We start from the raw sequence: 20,043 nt of genomic DNA, 5'->3' as shown, positions 1-20,043 counted from the left end.
AAACTAAACTTTCAGTACCATTTACAAACAAAACTTGAATGTATGTTCACAAGAAACCCCAGAAAGCATACCAAGGATTTGGAGCAATAGTCCCAGTGGACACTTTTATGTGAACTAACAGAAAGAGATTGAGGCTTGTGGTCAGAGACCAATCTGTCACCCTATTTTTATCTTTTTTTCTGTGAGAGTGTCCTTTGCAAAGATCTCGTCTGAATAAAATTAAAATCACCAGAAGAGTGTGTTTCACAAGCCTAAAGTGATTATTCAGAAATACTAAAACAAAATTGTATCTCCTCCGTTCATTTTATAAGCAAGACCAAAGACTACTGGATTTCGAAAAAGGGCTATAGTGTTTTTACTAGGTACTACTGTAATTCAAACACACAATAGCCTGTATTTCAAAATAAAGATGAGCCATAAATGAGACTCCTTAAAAAACTGAATATGCAAACTTCATTAAAAAAGGCAATATACAAGACATCAAAATTCCATCTTTATTTTTAATCACACTTTCATTATGATTACATAACTATATCTTTATTACCTCTGAGAATTATTTTTGTCATGTTTTCTAATAATGTCCATTATATTATCTCCTGTTACAAGGCTATTCTGTAATTGTTTAAGTCTCTGTTGTTCCCTTCTCTTTTGGTCATGAAGATACGGGGAATTAAGCAGCTGTGGGGGAAGAATGGTGCCTGTTGGTTTTACTCTCTTCACAACATCCCAAAAGAGCTTCTTGCTGTTGTTATTGATAAAAGTAATTGCAGTCCCACTGTGACCCAACCTTCCTGCTCTTCCAACCTGAAAAAGAAAAAATCATTTTAAGTTATCGGTATTAAATGCAAGTTCTTCAATGATCCTTAAAGTTTACTTTCTGTTATAAAACACTGACTAATCTAAGTGAGAAGGCCAAATCTCTTTGTCTCACCCTCTAAGCATATAGTTTTTATAAACTTCTTGAAGCCAGAATATGAAGATCTGAATATTTAGCTTAAATCCATCAAAAATTACAACTTGCTTATGGGACATACCTCAAGTCCAATATTGATGCTGAGATGTATGATACAGCCTATGAGCAAAGGCTTACAGTAAATCTGGTTCAAACAAAATACTTCAAAAATGCTTATTGTAGCAATGCCACATACATGTATCTTGTATGAAGCACGGTATGTACAAGCATGAATAGAAAAAAGCCCTTTACTTTCAGTGTTCTAGTAACTGAAAATTATTTATCAATATTATCCAAAGTGCTTGAACAAATTAGAAAGGTATATACGAAGACTCTCTATTTAGGAAGAGACATCATGCTAATATTGGTACAGCTTTGATGCTAGGAAAGACCACCTGTATTTACTTACTACTTGCTTGAAACTTTAGCAGAAAGAGAATTAAAAACCAGAGAGGTTAGATCAATTTGCTCAGGGTCTTGCCCTACGGAATGAGTTTCAAGTGTCTCCAAGGACATAGGTCCCACCATGTCTCTGGGTAGCTCACTCTACTGCCTAACTGCTCTTGCTGTGAAAAAAAAAACAAAGGTTTTTTCCCTGTTATAAGGCCAGAATTTCCCCTGCAGTAAGTTGTAACTATTGCCTCATTCTTTCACTGTGCATCTCCAAGACTCTAGCTCTGTCTCCTATGTAACCATGCATTACCAAACAGAAAACCACAATTAAATCTCTCCTCCAGTCCAAACAAGCCCAGTTCCCTCTGTCTATTCACATGTCACATGTGCCAGCCCCCTGACTTTGTAGAGACTCTCTCCCCTTTGTTGGCTTTTCTTGTAGTTGATATTCTCAAAACTGTCACAGTATTAGAGTACTGTGGCTTTCTAAGTTCCAAAAAGAGGGTAATAATTAGTTCTCTCCATCTGCTAACCAAACTAGGGTTAGGGTGTTTTAACCACACACACACACACACAACCCACGCTCCTTCTTATTTCTAAAGCAGGAAATTCTCAGGAAAAAAAAACCAGAGATACTGGAGTAAGAAGAGGGAATAAACATTAAGGTCACAACTGGCTTCCCAGCCACATCACATGCATATCCCACACTGCAGATGAGCTGCAGCAGAAAGAGGGGTATTTGGCCTTTCTTCACACAGATAGTTAAAACACGGTAAGGTTTGCTTTCTCTATAGACACAAAATTATGCAAGAGTACGAAACAGGAATACTTCAAATATAACTGACCGAAGAACACTGCTCTAGTCTGTAGTAATATACAGGAGACAAAACAACAGCATTGTAGATTTTAATAATTTACAGAAGAGACAGAAGAGATACTGAGCACCTTTCTTTCCTGTAAGCACAATATTCGGAAGAGGAAATGAACCTTTCTGTTTACACTTCATTTAAATTTCTAGAGGTGGATGTCACATTTTATTATGCTTTTCAAATAATGCTTTAGCAATTATTTACTTACCTGATGTACATATTCATCCATACTTGAAGGCATATCAAAATTTACTACCAGTTTGACGTTGACAAGGTCCAGACCTCGTCCAAGGACTCCAGTACTTACTATAACTTCATACTTCTCCTGAAGTAATCCCTAGCAAAGGAAAAATAAATAAAAATAGGTTTTTTTTTCCCTTGATTTATATTTTTAACCTCTCCAAGGATAGGCTGTGGTTAGTTATATACTGCAAGAACACACCCCGTAGGATTATTCTGCTGCAGAAGAGAGAATGACTCCCTGTATTCTTGATTTAAGTAAAAATATAATTCAGAGGTAATTAAAGAAATTAAAACCACAATTTCAATTAAAAAATCGTCAATTAAACTTAAATGTATATTTAAATTCTCATTTCAAAGCAAATAATCTATTAATTAGTCTCCAGTAATTTGCTTGGTCCATCTGTCTCTCCATTGTCTCCACAATACTCCAGGTTTTATTGTAGAAAAGCAATAAATTATGATTTAACTTGTTCAAAAAAAGCCCTCAAAAAAAAAAAAAACCAAAAAAAAAAAACCCAAAAAACAAAAACCATTTTAAATTTATCAAAATCCCCACAAATTTAGGAGGCACAAACCTGCAATATGTCTGTTCTTTCCACCTGAGACTTTTCAGAATGCATAGCTGCACACTGCAATCCTGTAATCTTGTGAACAGCATCACTCAATAGATCTGCTCCTAGCTTACAGTCCACAAATACCAACACTGGAGGCTTGAAGAGTTTTTTATCCTGTAAAATTTAACAGTTTATGTAAGAAGGTATTACAACATCATCATTGTTGCTGCTCATCATCACCAACTTGGATTCAATTTCTTCTGCTCATTATCTCTAATATTAACAAGACCTTCAGATGAATAAATGTTTTTAGACTCTATAGATAAGAAGGAACAAGATACCAGCCAGGAAACTGTACACATCTGTACCTCATAAACATGTGATTTGTAGAATCAGAACCCAAGTTTATATCAATACATGCATTTTTTTTAAAGCAGCTTTTATGTTTCTTTAAATATTACATAATAATTCCAAACTTGAAAAAGTTTTGAGGTTCAGTTAAAGATTCTAACTTACTTCTCTAACAATTTCAGCCAAAACTCCAAATTTCCCCCCTAAGGTACTCATAAAAGATTATTAATTTAAAATAATTTCAAGAAATAACTAAATTAGCTTTCTCACTGGTTTCTCTTCTGACTTCTAAAATTACAAACCACTCCCAGGCCACACAGCAGCTGTGGCAGTTTAAGAAAGTTCTGTTCCTCTACCACTCCCAGATAACCAGTACAAATCTTTGGGCTGACACACTGCGAATCACAAAAAAAATATCAAAATCTTAATGCTTAATCTGTATCCCAGCGAAATAATCTAGTTTGCTGCTGCACAGGAGCTGCTGGGGGCACTAGTTAGTGCAGTTACATGCTTAACCCCACTCCTCCTGTTCACTACATATTAAAGATGAGAACCTAACAGAGATGTGTAAAGACGTGACTCATAAGTTGTTTTTATGAGAATAACACTGAACTTACATTTAGTATTTCAAATAGCTTTTTCTTTTTAGATGGCTCTTCTACCCACAAGATAATCTGGCGAACATTGGAACATGGGAGATTCTTTTCTCCAATTGTTATTCTTACAAAATTGTGCAGAAGCTGATTTGCTAAGTGCTCAATCCCCACTGGAATCGTGGCTGACACCAGTATGGTTTGACGATCGTGAGAGATGTCTTCCAAAATATCCAACACTTGCTGCTGGAAACCCATTTTTAACATGGTATCCACCTAAGTGAAAAGAAAAAAACAAACCAACATTTGTATCAGATTTTTCCCTGAGCAGCAGAATCCTGAACAGATTGACAGAAGAACCATAATGTGCATAACTGGCACGTAATAACCCAAATGCAGGACATTTTAATTCAGAAGAAAAGCTAAATGAGAAAATTAAAACCAAATGGTTCACACTGGTCTAGCAGTATTACCCTGTCAGGTATCTGTTATAGCCAGCAGAACATGCCTTGGTCAAACAGTTCAAACTTGTTAAAAAATTCTATTTTTTCTCTTAAGACATATATTTTATCTTTATAACAAAGACAGTGTACATTTAATCAGTTAGACCAGCCACTCACACTGACTCTTCAAGGACCCCTGTATAGGATGCAGCCCTGACAACGAAAAACTTACTTCATCCACCACTACGATTTTTATGCCATGCAGTTGAACAGAACTTTGCTTTAAAATCTCAAGAAGCCTTCCAGGTGTTGCTATTATAACCTAAGAAAAGAAACACGCAAAAAAAAAAACAACAACCCAGGAGTTAGGAATTCCATGAAAGGACAGATGACTCAGAAAAACTACAAAATTACCACACATAGGAGAGAAGGCTGGTAATTGCTGATATTACCTGCATTCAAGTCATAAAACTCTTACAGATAACTTAATAAACTGTGAAGCCTCAAAAAGAAATGGACCCTTTAGAACTCTAATGGAAGCGTCTAAATACAGGCAATATAACCTGCATTTATATATGCAGGTTAAAGTAATAAAAATTTACTATTTTTGCTGTAAATTAGAACTCCTTGTCTATTCATGTCTTTCTGTGACCATATGTGTCAACAATAACATTTTGCTTCTCTGTGAATGTCATGGAAACATAATTCTCCCCAAGATCTTTACACGCTACAGTCCTTACCTTAACACTTTGCTTGAGACGGTGAAGCTGTGGTGGCAGTGGTAAGCCTCCTACTAGGAGAACTGTTCTCATGTTTGGCAATCCAGCCATCAGTTCTTTAGCTTGTCTCTCTATCTGAATTGCTAACTCCCTTGTTGGAGACAAAATAAGGGCAGATGGAGTTTCTGTCTAGAAAGAGGGGGAAAATTCTGTTGAACATGAAGTTGCTTTATTATTTAGATGACAAGTTTTCAAAATTAAATCTCCCTATACTAATCATTAGTATTATATAAAATCATAGGATCATTCGGTTTGGAAAGGACCTTAATTTCATTTATCTGCCATGGGCAAGGACACCTAAAACTAGTGATGGTTGCTCAAGGCCCGGTCCAACCTGGCCTTAAATACTGCCAGCGATGGAGCATTCACAAGTTCCCTGGGCAGCTTGTTCCAGTGCCTCACCACCCTCACAGTAAATAACTTCTTCCTTATATCCAACCTAAATCTCCCCTGTTTAAGTTTGAACCCATTACCCCTTGCCTTACCACGACAGTCCCTGATGAAGAGTGCCTCTAAGGCACTCTTGTAGGCCCCCTTCAGATACTGGATGGCTGCTACAAAGTCTCCATGCAGACTTCTCCAGGCTGAACAGCCCCAGTTTTCTTTTCATATAAATTATACTAATTTACATAGTGCAGCTACTGTGGCTATAAATTATAAATTGCACTTGAATTTTATATGCATATAAATAAACATTAATATAAATTATATAAATTATATAGTACAGCTACTGTGGATACAACATATACTGCTAATACCCTTTTTATTTGAAGACAGAAGGTAGAAAGGGATTATACCTTTAACAGTGCAGGCCAAGAAAGTCTATCCCTGATTTGCTCAACTTCTGAAAACAAAAAATTAATGCATGTCTAAGTACACCATTAGAACAGCTTCCTGACAATAAAAAAGACCCAGAAATCTAGTGGTCATTTGTAAAGACTGGGTTTTTTCTATTTTATTTATTCCACTGAATCTGTAACAGAAGTTGAGAATAAATTCCACATGAACTCAAAACACAAGATCTAGCTGCATCTAGAGACCATTAAAAAACAAAGCTTTTAGAAGTGTTGATAGGAACAGACTATTTCCCTTTACTGTCTTGCACAGCACTATGTAAAAACATTACGGATTACCTGGAGAAGATAAGCAGCGATAAGAACTTTATACAGCAAAAAAAAAAATACATCTCAAATTGGAAAACAAAATTAGTAACTCCTCTGACACACTATTAGTCACCCAAGTACAAATGAATCATTAAAGCAGCAGTCTTAGATATTTTTTTGGTTGTTCCTTATATAATGTTCTTCAACCAAATTCTCACCTCACTGATACTTCTGCAACCCAGAAAACACAAACTCACAGAGTAGTAATTCCTCTCAGATTAATACAGATTCCTAAATCCAGTTAACACATACTAACAAAGAACACTGTAAAAAGAACAAAGTAAATTCTTTACTGTTAGGGTGGTGAGGCACTAGAATGGGGTGCCCACGGAGGTTGTGAATGCTCCATCCCTGGCAGTGATTCAAGGCCAGGTTGGACAAAACCTTGGGTGACATAGTTTAGTGTGAGGTGTCCACGCCCATAGCAGGGGGGTTGGAACTACATGATCTTAAGGTCCTTTCCAACCCTAACTCTTCTATGATTCTATGAACATAAGGTAAAATGGGAAAGGGCAGGGAGACAGAATAATGCCTCCCTGCCTAACTCCAAGACACATTATTAAGGTAATAATAATCACCTGTTCAGCAAATAAACAAAGCTCTCAGATACTGATGCCAGAGTCACAGATTCACTGAAAGTTTCCCTGGATGGTGTATGTTTCTTTCTGGTCCCCACTGGAATACTTGCAAGTGACCAACAGGAGGTTATTCCTTTCCCACTGCATCATCAAAGGAACTACACAGTTAAATACTTGTGTCAATAAGAGCTTTTTGAGTTGCTTTCAAATGGGCAACAGTGTTTAACAACTTACCACACAGAAAAGGTATCTGTGTTGAGAAGCCAGGAATTGTTAAATATCTCATAACCAATTACCCTCATGCTCTCAGTATCTCATGTCCCTTTTACATTAAAAATTATTTTAAAAAACAAAATGAAATTCTCTCCTGACATATACATTAACCCATAAAGTACTCTGAAGATGAAGAATGAGAAAGATCACATAAGAGAAATTGTTATTCATTAAGGCTCCAATTTTGTGCATGCCATTATAAGTGTCTGACTGTCTTGCAGACTTTAGCACCTCTCTGATTATCATTAAAGTGTAATACTGCAGTTCTTAAATGCCTCTATATAATGCTTCCATTCTTACAACTAATGCTATTGCACTTTAAAAATTATGAGAGTTACTTAAATAATCTTTAAGTTACTAATTTGAAAAAAACCCTATCATACACAGACATTAGAGTGTATATGTGTATCTACAAAGGTATCTAAACACTCCAAAACATCAGCTAGGACCACGGTCCAGAATTTTCAAATATATTCTTACACATCTCTTTTAAAATAAAGCCACGAAAGCAAAATGCAATACTGAACCACACACGAGGTACAGAATACTGCTTCGTATCCTTACGAAGCAAGTCCTCCTAATTGTTTTTTTCGCCCGCACTATCGAATGAGGGACTATGTGACTATTTCGGAAATTATAATGTCCCCAATTCCTGTAGTTATTTGACAGTCAGTGGAACATAATTCCAACAGAAATTAATCTGTGAAACAATGTCAATGCCAAAAGAACCTCTTTCAGTCATCAGATATGTAAAGATAAAGGAACAACTTCTTGCAGAGGATGTGGAATTATTTTCACTTTGTATTTTAAGTCATTTAGGAAACTGACCACAGAATTTAGTTCTCTTTCTCAAGGAGAAGCAGTATAATAAGTAACATTCATAGAGTTGCTTTATCTCCTGACAAAAACAAAAAAATATTCAAAGTCATTAAAAATAATCTGCACCTCCCCCCACTCCAATAACCAAGCAAGCAAGCAAGCATCAAAGTATAATAATCTTTGGATGTTAATAAAAAACACTGCATTTACATCCTCAGCTACACTGGGAAACCAAGAGACAAAGCTGCAAACCACTTTTTCTAAACATGTTAAGAAGTTTCATTACCTCTTTCAAAACCTTCATAATAACAGGGAGCAGAAAGGCGGCTGTTTTTCCAGAACCTGTGTCTGCACTAGCAACAATATCCCTCCCTAACAGTCCAACAGGGATCATTTGCATTTGGATAGGAGTTGGGACTTCATAGCCAGAGTTCTTTAAATTGTAGTTTAAAGTTTCAGGAAAACCACAGTGTTGAAACTCTAAAATAGGTCTAGGAATTTGCTGGCCCTGGACAGCAATACCTAGCTGCAGTTTAAGATTCTCAATCTGCTCATCCTGCAAGCTTAAAATAAAGGAATGAGCTCTGTAGAAATAAGGTGTATTAGGCAGGTTTGCTTCTGACTGAGATTCTGCTTTGGTGAGTTGATCAGATCTTAGCTTGTTTTCCTTTTCTTGAGTCTGTAGAAGGTGTTTGGCTTTACATTCCAAGCTACAAACATCTTCATCTGTTTTATCGCAGATATACTCTCCATAGCGACCGCACACAACACATACAGGCTCTCCAGGTTCTGCCCAGCGCTGGGATTTACTGAAGGATTTAATGGGTTCTTCCAAAGAGCTGCCTTCATCTGTATTTTGGCTGTCCTTTCCCAAAGCTGTATTAGCAACACCAGGGTCTGCAGCTGCAGCTTCTGCTTGTTCTTGCACAACTTCACTGCACCTTGAAGCAGAAGTTTCTGTTCTAACTGACTTACAGTCTTGAAACTTGGTGGTCTCCTCTAGCAAAGACCCTCCAGAAGATAAGTTTTTTTTCTTAGCAGCTGTACAACTTCTGTCCTCATCAGCAGTCCTCTTGACTTTAACAGATCTTGGTAAAAACATGCTCCAGTACACTAGAAAGAAAACTGATAAAGTTAGAAACTACTACAATTGAGAAAGGTACATTTTACTGTTACCACATAAAGTGTCTATGAAATACATTGGCAAACCTAGAAACCAACTCCCAGTCCCTGGAAAGATCTAGAAACTGCCTTGTTCAAAACTGATGTTGGTCTTTACAACATTGATGCAAAGCAAAGAAATAATTTAAAATAACAGCAGAAGCACAGAACAAGAGAAAGATCCACCTACAGTCGGTTTTCGGTATTAGACATTTGCAATTAAATACGAACTGATTTTTTCCACTATCTGTTTGGGAATGTATCCATCTTGAGAGTAAACCATATTTAAATCCCTTGGAGAGTTTACGTGTTTCTAAGATGAGATACAGAAGCAAAACATGCATTCTTCCAAGATATGGAAAAAAAAAAAAAAACAAAAAACAAAAAACAAAAAACCCCAACCAAGCAAAATATAAATTCAGAAAAGTATGGCAAATTTAGTACAGAACCCACCCAAGACCTCCACTTTTGCTGTCCTTTTCAAAGCCCACTCATATTTAAGAATGCTGTAGACTGGGATCTGTTTAGAATCCAGCTCTGTTTGTTCAGGGTGTCAATGAGTGAGCCAACACCTACACAGTCAATTTGCCAAATCTCTACTGTAACACAAGGAAGGCGAATGAAATGTCCATAAATAATCTTAACTTCTATATTCTGAAACTTTCATGAGTGGAAAGTGTCAGGTGTTCTCACCAGTCTTTTGCTATGATACAACCAGCAAAGAAAGCACAAAAAATATCGCTGTTTTATTCTGAATTAACCGTACCGTGCATACCAGTCTCTGTAAACTTCGTACCAGCTTTCTAAATACGCAGATACCTCTGTGTTTACAGACAGCTTTTTTTCTGCGTAAATAGAGGGAACCCAAAGCGGTAGCGCATGAGCGCGACGCTCACCATCGAACGCGCTCTCTGTGGGGCAGGCGCAGAGCCGCGATTCCTGCACGGCAGCTGCCCGCATCGCCACTGCACCAGACCAGACCTCATCACTTATTTTTCACACAACCAACCTCTTTATGGACTCAGCAGCCTTCCAAGCCGGGGGAGCACAACGTGCTCACGAGGAGTACCAAGAACACGAGAGAGCCGCGCCCCTCAGGGGCTCCTGGTGAGGCCCCGTCCTGCCGCTAGCGCCACCGCGCCAGGAAGTCCCGGTCACTTCCTGGGCCCGCCTCTCCAGCAGCAATACTCACTCAACGCACACAGCCGGCCCTACCGGCAGCCTCCCGCACCTCCTCCTGCCCGCTGGCGGCGGAGGAACGTCACCGCAAGGCCGCTACCAACCGGCCGCGGACCCGCCTCTGCCGCCTTTCTTCACAAAATGGCGGCGGCCACCCGCAAACAGCGCCAGGCGAGCAGCCGGCGGAAGCACGGAGCTGCCACCGCTTCGCCGCCGGAGACAGGGCGCCGGGACGAGCGGAGAGAAAGCCCGACAAGGGGCTGGGGCTCCCGGCCGCACGGCAAGGAGCGGAGCGGCGCAGGCAGACCGGCCTCACCGCCGACGGCACCAAGACGCCAAACTCGCGCGGCCGGCCGCAGCCTAAAGGCCCATTCCGCGGGTTGCCAAGCCCCGGCGGCCGGGCCTGCGCACTCGGCCTGGGAGAGGAAAACCGCATGGCCGGGAGGTGTCAGTGCCGCGCTCGGCTTCGGTGCTCGTGGACCGAACGGCCGACTGTTGGCCCTCTTCGGGGCTGCGGGGCAGGGTGGCACAGCGCTCCCGTCGTTACAGCCGGAGTTGCTGTCTACACAAGTTACTGCACATGATGGAGGTGTAAGGCATGCCATATAAATGCCCACTGTGCCTTGACCCACTTAGAACACTTGGAAGGCCATAAGGAGAGCCCTATTCAGATACTGCAAACTGTGGGTTTTTCCTATAATAAACACAATTTTTTTTACACTACATCACAATGCATGAGAACACTAAAAATTGTCATGTGCAGGGCAAAAAAGACTTTCAGACTTCATCCTGGACTTGACAAGACAGCCTAGGTGTGTGACAACTGCACCAGTGCCACTGCCGCAAGCAAACCAAGCTCAAGGAAAACCATACTAAGACTTGGATGTAAGTCCACTGTAAAAGCTGATGGTTTTAGCTGCTTGGCCATTGTGCACAAGGGTGGTCACTGCTACTCCCCATCTTCCCAAGGGCTCACATTACCAGGAGGTCAGTCAACCTGTCCAAGATACTCCCTTTGAAGAGCAGGACCCTGAGGTGGTGTCCCTGTGTCTGCACCATTTGCAGGAGGTTCCTGGATTTGAGCACAAGCAGGAACACCAGAGTATTCCCAGAGCACACCCTATGACCATAAATGATTTGGAACATGGGAAAGATACCTTGATGGGAGCTCCCTGGGTTGTACTCCCAGGCACTCCAGATACTCCAAAAGAGATCATACCTTACCTCCCTCCTACTCCAACAATGATCCTACTAGTCTGAAAGCATCCACATAGATGGGGAGTTCCATTTTCTGTCTGGCTTCTTACTTTTGCTGATGACCACCACCATCACTTCCTCCTAAAAGAGAAAATCCATAAATACTAGCAGCCCCTTTGGAAACACAGTTTAATGGCAATCCAGAGGAATAGTCAGAGGAACCAAAGGGAATGGGGTTAAAACAGACACATAAAGCTGGGGGTGGCTTTCAAGCAGCTGGCCACAGCATTCTGTAACATTCAAGACCTGTCACACTTGCAATGTGGTCTACCTTAAAGTATGCTGGATTCCTTGTTAGATTACCACAGTAGCAGTACAAAATTAGTGCAAATAGGGGTTTTTGGTCTGTGTGGGATTTTTATTTAACTAGTGCAATCAGAAGAGACTATTAAGCTGCTGGAAAGATTAAGTGGGCATTTCTAGACCTGAAAAACTGTCAGGCATCTTTCACTCACATTCCATAAATTCTTCATTCTCTGATAAAATCCCCACCTTTCTCTGATTCAGCCTCTGTCATTCTCTTTGTTTGTACTGACTTTCTTTTCTTCATTTTCCCTCCCGGAGAGTTTCTAACATAGGCAGATTTCCTTTTCTTAACTTCCAGTTTTACAAGGTCATTTCCTGGAATTCAAAACATCATTTACTAAATAAAGACCAGTATTTCAACAGTATTCAATATTATATGAGAGGCTTCATACTCTGTAAGTCCATATACCAAAATGCAAACATCGTTATATATCAGCTTTTTCTGTTGTGTTTTATTGGGGTTTTTGGTGGTGGTGGCGTTTTCTCTTAACAGTAGGTTTCTGTTAATATTAACCTAATGGAAACAACTGAATCTAAAGAAAATTGAAGTCCATTTTTTATAATGGAAAGAATACTGTTGTTTTATTGAAAGCTACCATTCTGCCCTTACCTGCCATGAGAGAACAGTTTGCACACTTTGGTTGTACTGACATACTCAATGTTTTAAGATTAAATAATACTGTCCATACTCTAATAAAGCAACTTGAGCATTTTTGCTCAGATCACATTTTCCTGCTGTTCTAAGCTGCAAAATGCAGAAGTCTAGTATATGTATTTGTGTGGAAGGTATAATTGTAGTTAGTGGGTGTTTTCCATGATTCACTTCTGGATGCATGACTTTCAGTTTCTGCCCTACCCTGGATTTCTTTCATGAGAACACTATTTTGTTACTCATTAACACTTTCTGATTAGGTACTGATTTTATTTTTTTTTTCCTTTTAATAATCACTTTGAAAATACAAGTATTATGTTGGTCTTAAATAGAGGGTCTCATGATGGAGAGAGTCACCAGTGCATTCTGCAAAACTTGGTACCATTTTGCAGATTGATATGGCAACCTAAAGATCAAGAAAGTGACAAATCAGCCAGCAAGGAGATCTTAGATACTTCACATAAGGGCCAACAAGAGCCTTAGACCATTTGGTTATGATGACAGGTAAAATTCGGACAGACAAATGCAAACCTACACAGACAGGTATCTTGATACTGAGCACTGAATGATAAGCACTGAATTGGCCTTTACTATTCAGAAGAAAGATGTGAGGATTAATAATTTTGTTAAAGCATCAGTTCAGCATGTAATAGCAGTCAGAAAAAACAAAGCTACATGGTACAGAATAGTAAGAAACATCTAGAGAACACTACTGTGTAAACTGACAGTTAACATATAAGAATGCACCTTGTATTTGGTGTTTCCCCATCACTCACTTCCTTTGTCTGAGGAACAGATATTGAAATTAAGTTTTAGAAAAGGACTTTACAGATATTCAGAGGCATGAAAGGACTTCCATCCAAGACATAATTACATAAACTCGTCAGTCTGAAAACGAGATGACTGAGGAACAGATACAATAGATCTACTGTACCTTGAGTGGCTCAGAGATGCTATACAGCTATTGATAGTTCATTCTTTCTTCCAATAAAACTTGAATATCCTTTATAGTAAGTACTTGATGAAAAGGAGTGCAAGCTTCCACTGAATGTATTCTGTTATTTTTTATTTACATGGAGAATTTAATCAGGATACATGTACCAAAATCTCTTCTGGAACAGATAGTGTGCTTTGTGAGCTCACTAAATAAGTATTTTTTTTTCGTGGAATAAAGCATAAACATTCTAGTCCAGTCACTTCCCTAAGCTTTTTTAGAATGCTGAAATACGTAAGAGTAATAGGTAGCCTTTGTGAAGGTAATTCCCATCCTCTCGGCTCTTGATGCTGCTAATCAGATCTGAGGCAAATGACATTTTAGTAAGATTTCTGAACTTACAGTTTTGTACATTTAAAGTTCACCAGGCTGTACAAACAGTCCCCAGACAAGATGCTCTCAGATATCCTACAAGGGTTTTGTCTTGGTACTTTAGTTCAAGCTGATTGAATAAATTTGGGTTTAAGTCCTGTTAAAAATAAGGGACAATTAGGACATTCATTTTTATACATTTTGGGCAATTTATCTGGGGATGTCATCATGGAAGAATCTTACAGTTTCCAGGCTGTGTTAAAAGAAACCCAAAAAAGTAGCATCTGTATTACTGTTATTTGACTTACTTGATAAAACACCAAGAAATTACAGTTTTCTCATCTTGTTTGTACTGCATATGTCCCAGTACAACAGCTGCCTAGGAAAGTAACTATAGATTAAAAGTAAAAATAAATAATGAAAACAACTGAAGCACAAATTATTAAGGTATTCCATTTTTTGGTCTATTTTAAATTATATCACAAAGATCTTTTCATATTCACTCATGGTTTCTATTTCAATTACACAGAAAGCAAGTGTGGCACGTTGGATTCCTGCCCTCAGTTTAAAAACAGGCGCTTCACTCTATAACATCTCACAGCCATTCCTTAGAAGCATGAACCAACTTTTTCCATCACTTGCAAATAATAAATAATTCAATAAAACAAGATTGGATAAAAGCAGAAGACTGAAATCCCTCTACTCTCAGGCACACTAAACCCATAAGAAACAGGCATTCTGCATAGTAATTCAGAGATGGTATCACAAGCATTTCAAAGAGCTGCTTGACTGTACCATATGCCTCGGCTCTCCACAGCAATACCTCCCAGAGTGACCACATTAATTAAAACCTGTACTAGAGCACAACCTGTGGGCACTTCTCCATGAATCTGTTCTCAAATTCTACACAGATTTCATTAACAGATAAATACATCCCAAAGGGAAAGTGTCCAAAATATTTTAATACACTGTATTTAGAGTTCCCTTTGTTGCCAAAATAGCCTCATGTGATGTCCAAATTTCCACTTAGAGTGAGCTCCCAGTGTATGCAAAACTACTGAGAATGGACTCAGGGTCCAAATAGCACCAAATGGATCATTCCCTCAACTGTCAAGTGTCAGCACCAATGAATCTGAAAATAAAAAGTCCCTCAAAAGAATGTGTCTCATCAAGAGGAAGAGCTTCTGGGGGGGGTAGAGGCCTTTTCTTTATGCTATTAACTATTTTAAATAGCTCAACATATATGTTATGCATCATTATTCTAAACTAAGGAATCCCAGTTCTTTAATGTTACAATGGATGAAGAGCAAGACATTTATGAAGATGTTACTTACAAGAATAAAAAGCATTCCCTGATTTTTTTAATCTTTTTCTTAAAGCATGCCACAATACTTATAACTGGAGTTAAGAAAACATCCACTGCTTGGGTGAAAGGGAGGGGCAACGTTTTTCCATTCAGAAGGCATGGGAGTCAAAGTATGTTTACTTGGGGACTGGCGTCTGTGTCTGCTCCACCTGGTGCTATGAAACAAACTATTTTTCTGCTTCTTTAATGTTTTGGGATTTTGAAGCGACTCAGCAGATCTGTAGGTAGGTTGTCAACAGCAGCTCCAACCCAAACCATACTTAATGAATAGTTCTTTGATTGAAGGAATTGGTGAGTCAGTGACTCCACTGGTTTCTGAATCACAGCTTTAAAGAAACCACACAAGAAAAATCCAGATAATCTAAAAACAAATAATGGTGGCTAACCATTAACTAGTCAATGCTGCTAACATTCATATAAAATGTCCTGATTAGTACAGATACTGCATGGAGTATGCTTACTATGAGGCCTAGTTTTTCTCATTTTGCTTAATCAAAAATAAAAAACAACTGCTAAGCTTTTTGAAAGTAAATAATCAGTAAAAGAAGTCTTAGACTAAGATTTTCAGGCTTCCTGAGCATTCTCTTTGTTTTAAGAGCCATACCCTAAGGAAATATTGGTCAATATTAGTCTCTGAGGAAATCTGTGGCAAAATTAGAATCCAAAAATTATTTAAATCAGGATTCTTAAAGCCTATTACTGAGCGCTTAAAGAAAAAAAGAACAAACCAACCAACCAAAAACCCAGAAGCCCTGCCCTGAAGCTCTGGCATTTAATGCCACTAGTCCATAGGGAAATAAGTGCATGGGGCAAATCATGCAATAATTATGAACATAATTAATGTATGTGATTAAATGCTCAAATACTGTGAGACTCTGAGAATCAATGGAATCTCTAATATCACTGTAGCCTTAGCACAACCGTAAAAAATAGAGCAAATACAATTACCAACTTCTTTGTAGAAGACAGAGTAGTTTTTTCCAATTAAAAGGACTGACTTTAATGTACAAGAATCATTTAAACCTATTTAAAAATCTCTGTAAAGTCTCTGAGACTTACAGAACAAATATTTGATCAAAAGATTGCAAAGACAATCACAAATTTCCAGGGACTTCAGTAAGCAGTAAACCAGAACCCAGATTCTTAGATAATTCAGGTGTAGACTAACAGGATTAAATAAATCTTGAAATAACTTAACTAGAGGTGCAGAATTAAGAATTAAAAATCTCTGCTTTCATGCTAATCTAGTTTTCTTTCTGAAAGGATCTAAAATACTGTGTTTAAAAGCTGCTTACCAGTTTGCCATGTAGATTTGTGTTCCAATTAATAAGGCTGTTTGGCAGCATATAAGATTGGTATTTATTTCAAACACAAGATAACACTCCCAAAACATGCAGTTACTGAAATTAAACCATATTCCCTTCTCCCCTTCCCCAGGGTCACAGACAAAAGGATGGGAAAGGAAGAAAAGAAAATCCACAGAAGACACTAGGAATCATGAAGTTCCAGCTTGCCAGATGACCAGTGTTCAATGTGTATTACCACCTGCCCCCTCAATAAACTCTCTTTCCAGTCATATCGCTTATTAAGAGATGAAGACCTTTCTAATTAATCAACAAGAATTATAAATGTAACAGTTTATGCTCTGGTACACTGCATTTGCATTACAGGGTGGAAGAAGCACAGAGTTATAATCCATTAATGCGACAGACTGAAGGAAAAATTTATAACATAAGACTTTTGAGTAAATGGATAATAAATTTCTCTCTCCAGCTCTGAAGCTCCTACCAGCATTTCTAGTTTTGAGAACAGAAAGTATTGTACTATAAAGGGTCTGGAAACCGTGTAAGAGATCTGTTAGAAACTAGACGTTTTACCAGTCATCTTGTTAAAATCTATGCCAATCCTAATCATTAGGTTAAACCTGAGTACTTCCTAAATTTACATTTGGCCCCTATTTTTCTCTGCATGAAGTCTTAAATTAGCCGAGTTGAATCACTCACACAAAAATTATTAAAGGACATGGAAAGGCTATAACTGTATCTACAAAAAGCCAACTCACTGCTGCCAGAGTAGAAGCCAAATTCAGGATGTTCCCGCTACTGAGAGACTGCCAGCTGTGACTGTTGCCTTTGGAGGCCACTGGCAGCTGTTAGAAAACAGAGGATCCTCCCAGTGCCTCTACTTTCCCCTAGCGGCAGGCTCGGTGGCTATGCAGCATCCAGGTCTCAAAGGCCTCATTTATGTCAGCCTTCACCACTGCTCTTAAGTGTCTGTTGTTGATGAGCTCTAGCCCAAAAGATTTTTAAATTTCTTAAACATCACTCCCTGTGTACAGAGCATTTCATTACAGTCTTAATAGTTTAATTAAAAAAAATACACCTTTTTTATATACAGGGCGTATTTTCTTCCACTGACTCATACTGCAGGTCTCCAGTATTAGTTTAGCAGACCTTTGGCGTACTTGCCATTAATTTCACTAGTGCAGATCTTTGTCATGTGCTATAAAAGACATTGTACATGATGTCTGTTACAACTCAGGACACATGAAGGCTAAGCAAAATAGAGGATAGACGAATTGTGAATTAGTTTACAAAAATAAAACTTACACCTTCAGCTAAAATCTTTTCCAAAAGGATTCTCATGCAATACAAGTAATTGGTCACCAGGTAGGCCATTTGTCCATGACTTTTTTTTAACAGTAAAGTATAGCATATGGCTTTCATTTCAAAAGGCAAAATGTTTGTTACTTTTTCTTATCTCTAAACTAGGTGCATCAGTTTCACTCTTCCTTCCCTAGATGAATTTCTTCCCTGTTTACTTCTCTTATGCATACAAAAGAATGAGTGAAAAGATAGTTAACATTTGCTACAATTAATGCTCTTCCTCCCCCTTCAATTTCCTTTTCATGAACTCTAAAACGCGTAAACCTGAGAAGCTGGAAAAGTTTCCTGCCAGTTCCTCCCTATTAAACAATGTATAGCTATTTCCAACAGCCCAAAGCTTTTTCTATCACCTGGCAGACTTGGGTTTTCATTAGCTCTTGAAAATAAAACAGTGGTAAAGAAGCAATCTAGATCTGGTCTTAGCGTGACTATATTTCTGTCTCAGTCATAATACATAACACAGTGTTTATGGTGGTTGCACTAGTATGGACAACACCTAACTCAGGGTAAAACCTGTGAACAGAAAGTCACCATGCTGAAACTTGAAATGCAGAACGATTACATATTGGACAAATGGTTTGCATCACATTGTACTGTTAGCCTCAGAAATGATTCACTGTGTCATTTAATAATCAAGTACTGTTCTACCCCTTTACTGCTTTAGCAAATAAGTTTCTAAAAATTTATCTGTAAAAATGAACTAAAGTAGCCTCTGAAGTAACACAGCTTCTTTTTTAAAAATGCATTTGATATAGCTAAACATGCCATATTAAGTCATTACAGAACCACTACACTACGCAAATTTTAAGGAGTTAAAACACCTGTGTAATCTTTAAGTGAAAACATACCTTAAAATTCTAGTAATTCCATTTGCTAATTTATGTTTCTTGTTCCATCAATGAAAAGAATTAGAACTAATCTGATCATATATTTAATGTAAATTCATCCTCTCACTTGGATATTCACTCATGGCAGAGATGCACTGTCCTTCCAGGCAAATTATCCTTAACAGTCATCCTACAGAGACAAAAAAGCACAGATTAAAGAATGACAAATAACAGGACCAAAAAGCAGGTCTCAGTATTATTTATACCTGTCTTCTGGCATAAAGTCCCTAGTCTGTGAGGAAGCAAAAGACTTTGGGACATACCCCAATCTTGGAATACCAAGATGAGTCAGAAGACAGATTTTGTAAAAAAGCAGGGGACCAAGTCTGTGTAAATCTAAAACTGACCTTACCCTAAGCCTGAGTAGTCTACCTCTCAGTATTTACCATGTCTAACTTGGGCTCTTCTTACAGGTTCCTGAGGTAACTTTTTTATTTATATACGTCTGAGAAACCTGGTTCGGATGAACTGAGTTCCTAATTCAATTCCAGCTAAATCAGCCCTTGCTGGTACCAGCACGTCAATTAAAACACATCCCTTCAAAGCCAAACCTAAGAAGCAAAAATTACTCGTCTGGAAACAGCTGCCACTCAAAATGTTCATGTAAGTCCAGCCAAACTCCCACCTACCTAAAATGAGATGGAGAGACATTCTCAGAACATGGCTTGGCTTTTCTGATCATTCAGAGGATGGCAGTGCACCACACACTGGATACTGTATGGATTTTTCTCATAAATGTTCTTCTAAAGCTCTGTAAGGTATACTATTAAATATGAAAATATAAAATTAAAGTACTTTTGTCTTAAGAGATCCATTTAAAGGCCAGTATGCATAATTAAGTTTTACAGCATAAGACAGAAAATGTTTTGTTTTCTCTTTTAAGCTAGACACACCAGCAAATACAGTCAAGGTGTGATAAAACTGTGGACTTCAAAGCACTGAGTAAGTGAAAATACTAATAAACACTAATTATATGAGGCTGCCATTTTCAAGGTAACCAAAAGAGATGAGAATACACCACAGTGTTAAAAAACCATAAATCCTTTAACTCTCTCTTGAGCTTCTGCTTCTGTTTATCACTTGCAGAATTTATCAATTTCTTGTTACAAATACTAAGCAGACAAACCTCCACTTCTCATGACATGGTAACACTGCCCATCTGTGGTTTAATTGCACACTTCAGGACCACAGACCACTGAAGTTAAACCAACAGATTTGTCCTGTTGAAATTCAGTCAGTTTCCTTAACTGTCT

General features: G+C 38.3%; 1 protein-coding gene across 12 annotated transcripts in view; it reads right to left on the bottom strand.

Annotated features, from left to right (window-relative positions):
* Positions 1–471: 471 nt before the first annotated feature.
* DDX59 (DEAD-box helicase 59) overlaps positions 472–20,043 on the bottom strand; it is a 29,917-nt gene continuing 10,345 nt past the window's right edge. The window contains exons 2-12 of one of the 12 annotated variants that reach the window (XM_065675256.1): positions 19,420–19,553; positions 18,752–18,920; positions 12,100–12,228; positions 11,575–11,688; positions 8,297–9,123; positions 5,139–5,306; positions 4,631–4,720; positions 3,980–4,231; positions 3,033–3,185; positions 2,423–2,551; positions 472–804 (exon numbers count right to left, since the gene is read on the bottom strand). In XM_065675256.1, the coding sequence (XP_065531328.1) occupies positions 541–804; positions 2,423–2,551; positions 3,033–3,185; positions 3,980–4,231; positions 4,631–4,720; positions 5,139–5,306; positions 8,297–9,112 (1,872 nt within the window). In that variant the 5' untranslated portion in view covers positions 9,113–9,123; positions 11,575–11,688; positions 12,100–12,228; positions 18,752–18,920; positions 19,420–19,553 and the 3' untranslated portion in view covers positions 472–540. The other 11 variants (XM_065675257.1, XM_065675259.1, XM_065675260.1 and 8 more) reach the window with 11 other exon arrangements.

The sequence above is a fragment of the Lathamus discolor genome, chromosome 3, assembly GCF_037157495.1.
Source record: "Lathamus discolor isolate bLatDis1 chromosome 3, bLatDis1.hap1, whole genome shotgun sequence".
Classification (NCBI taxonomy): Eukaryota; Metazoa; Chordata; class Aves; order Psittaciformes; family Psittacidae; genus Lathamus; species Lathamus discolor.
This window is presented reverse-complemented; position numbering and strand designations above follow the sequence as displayed.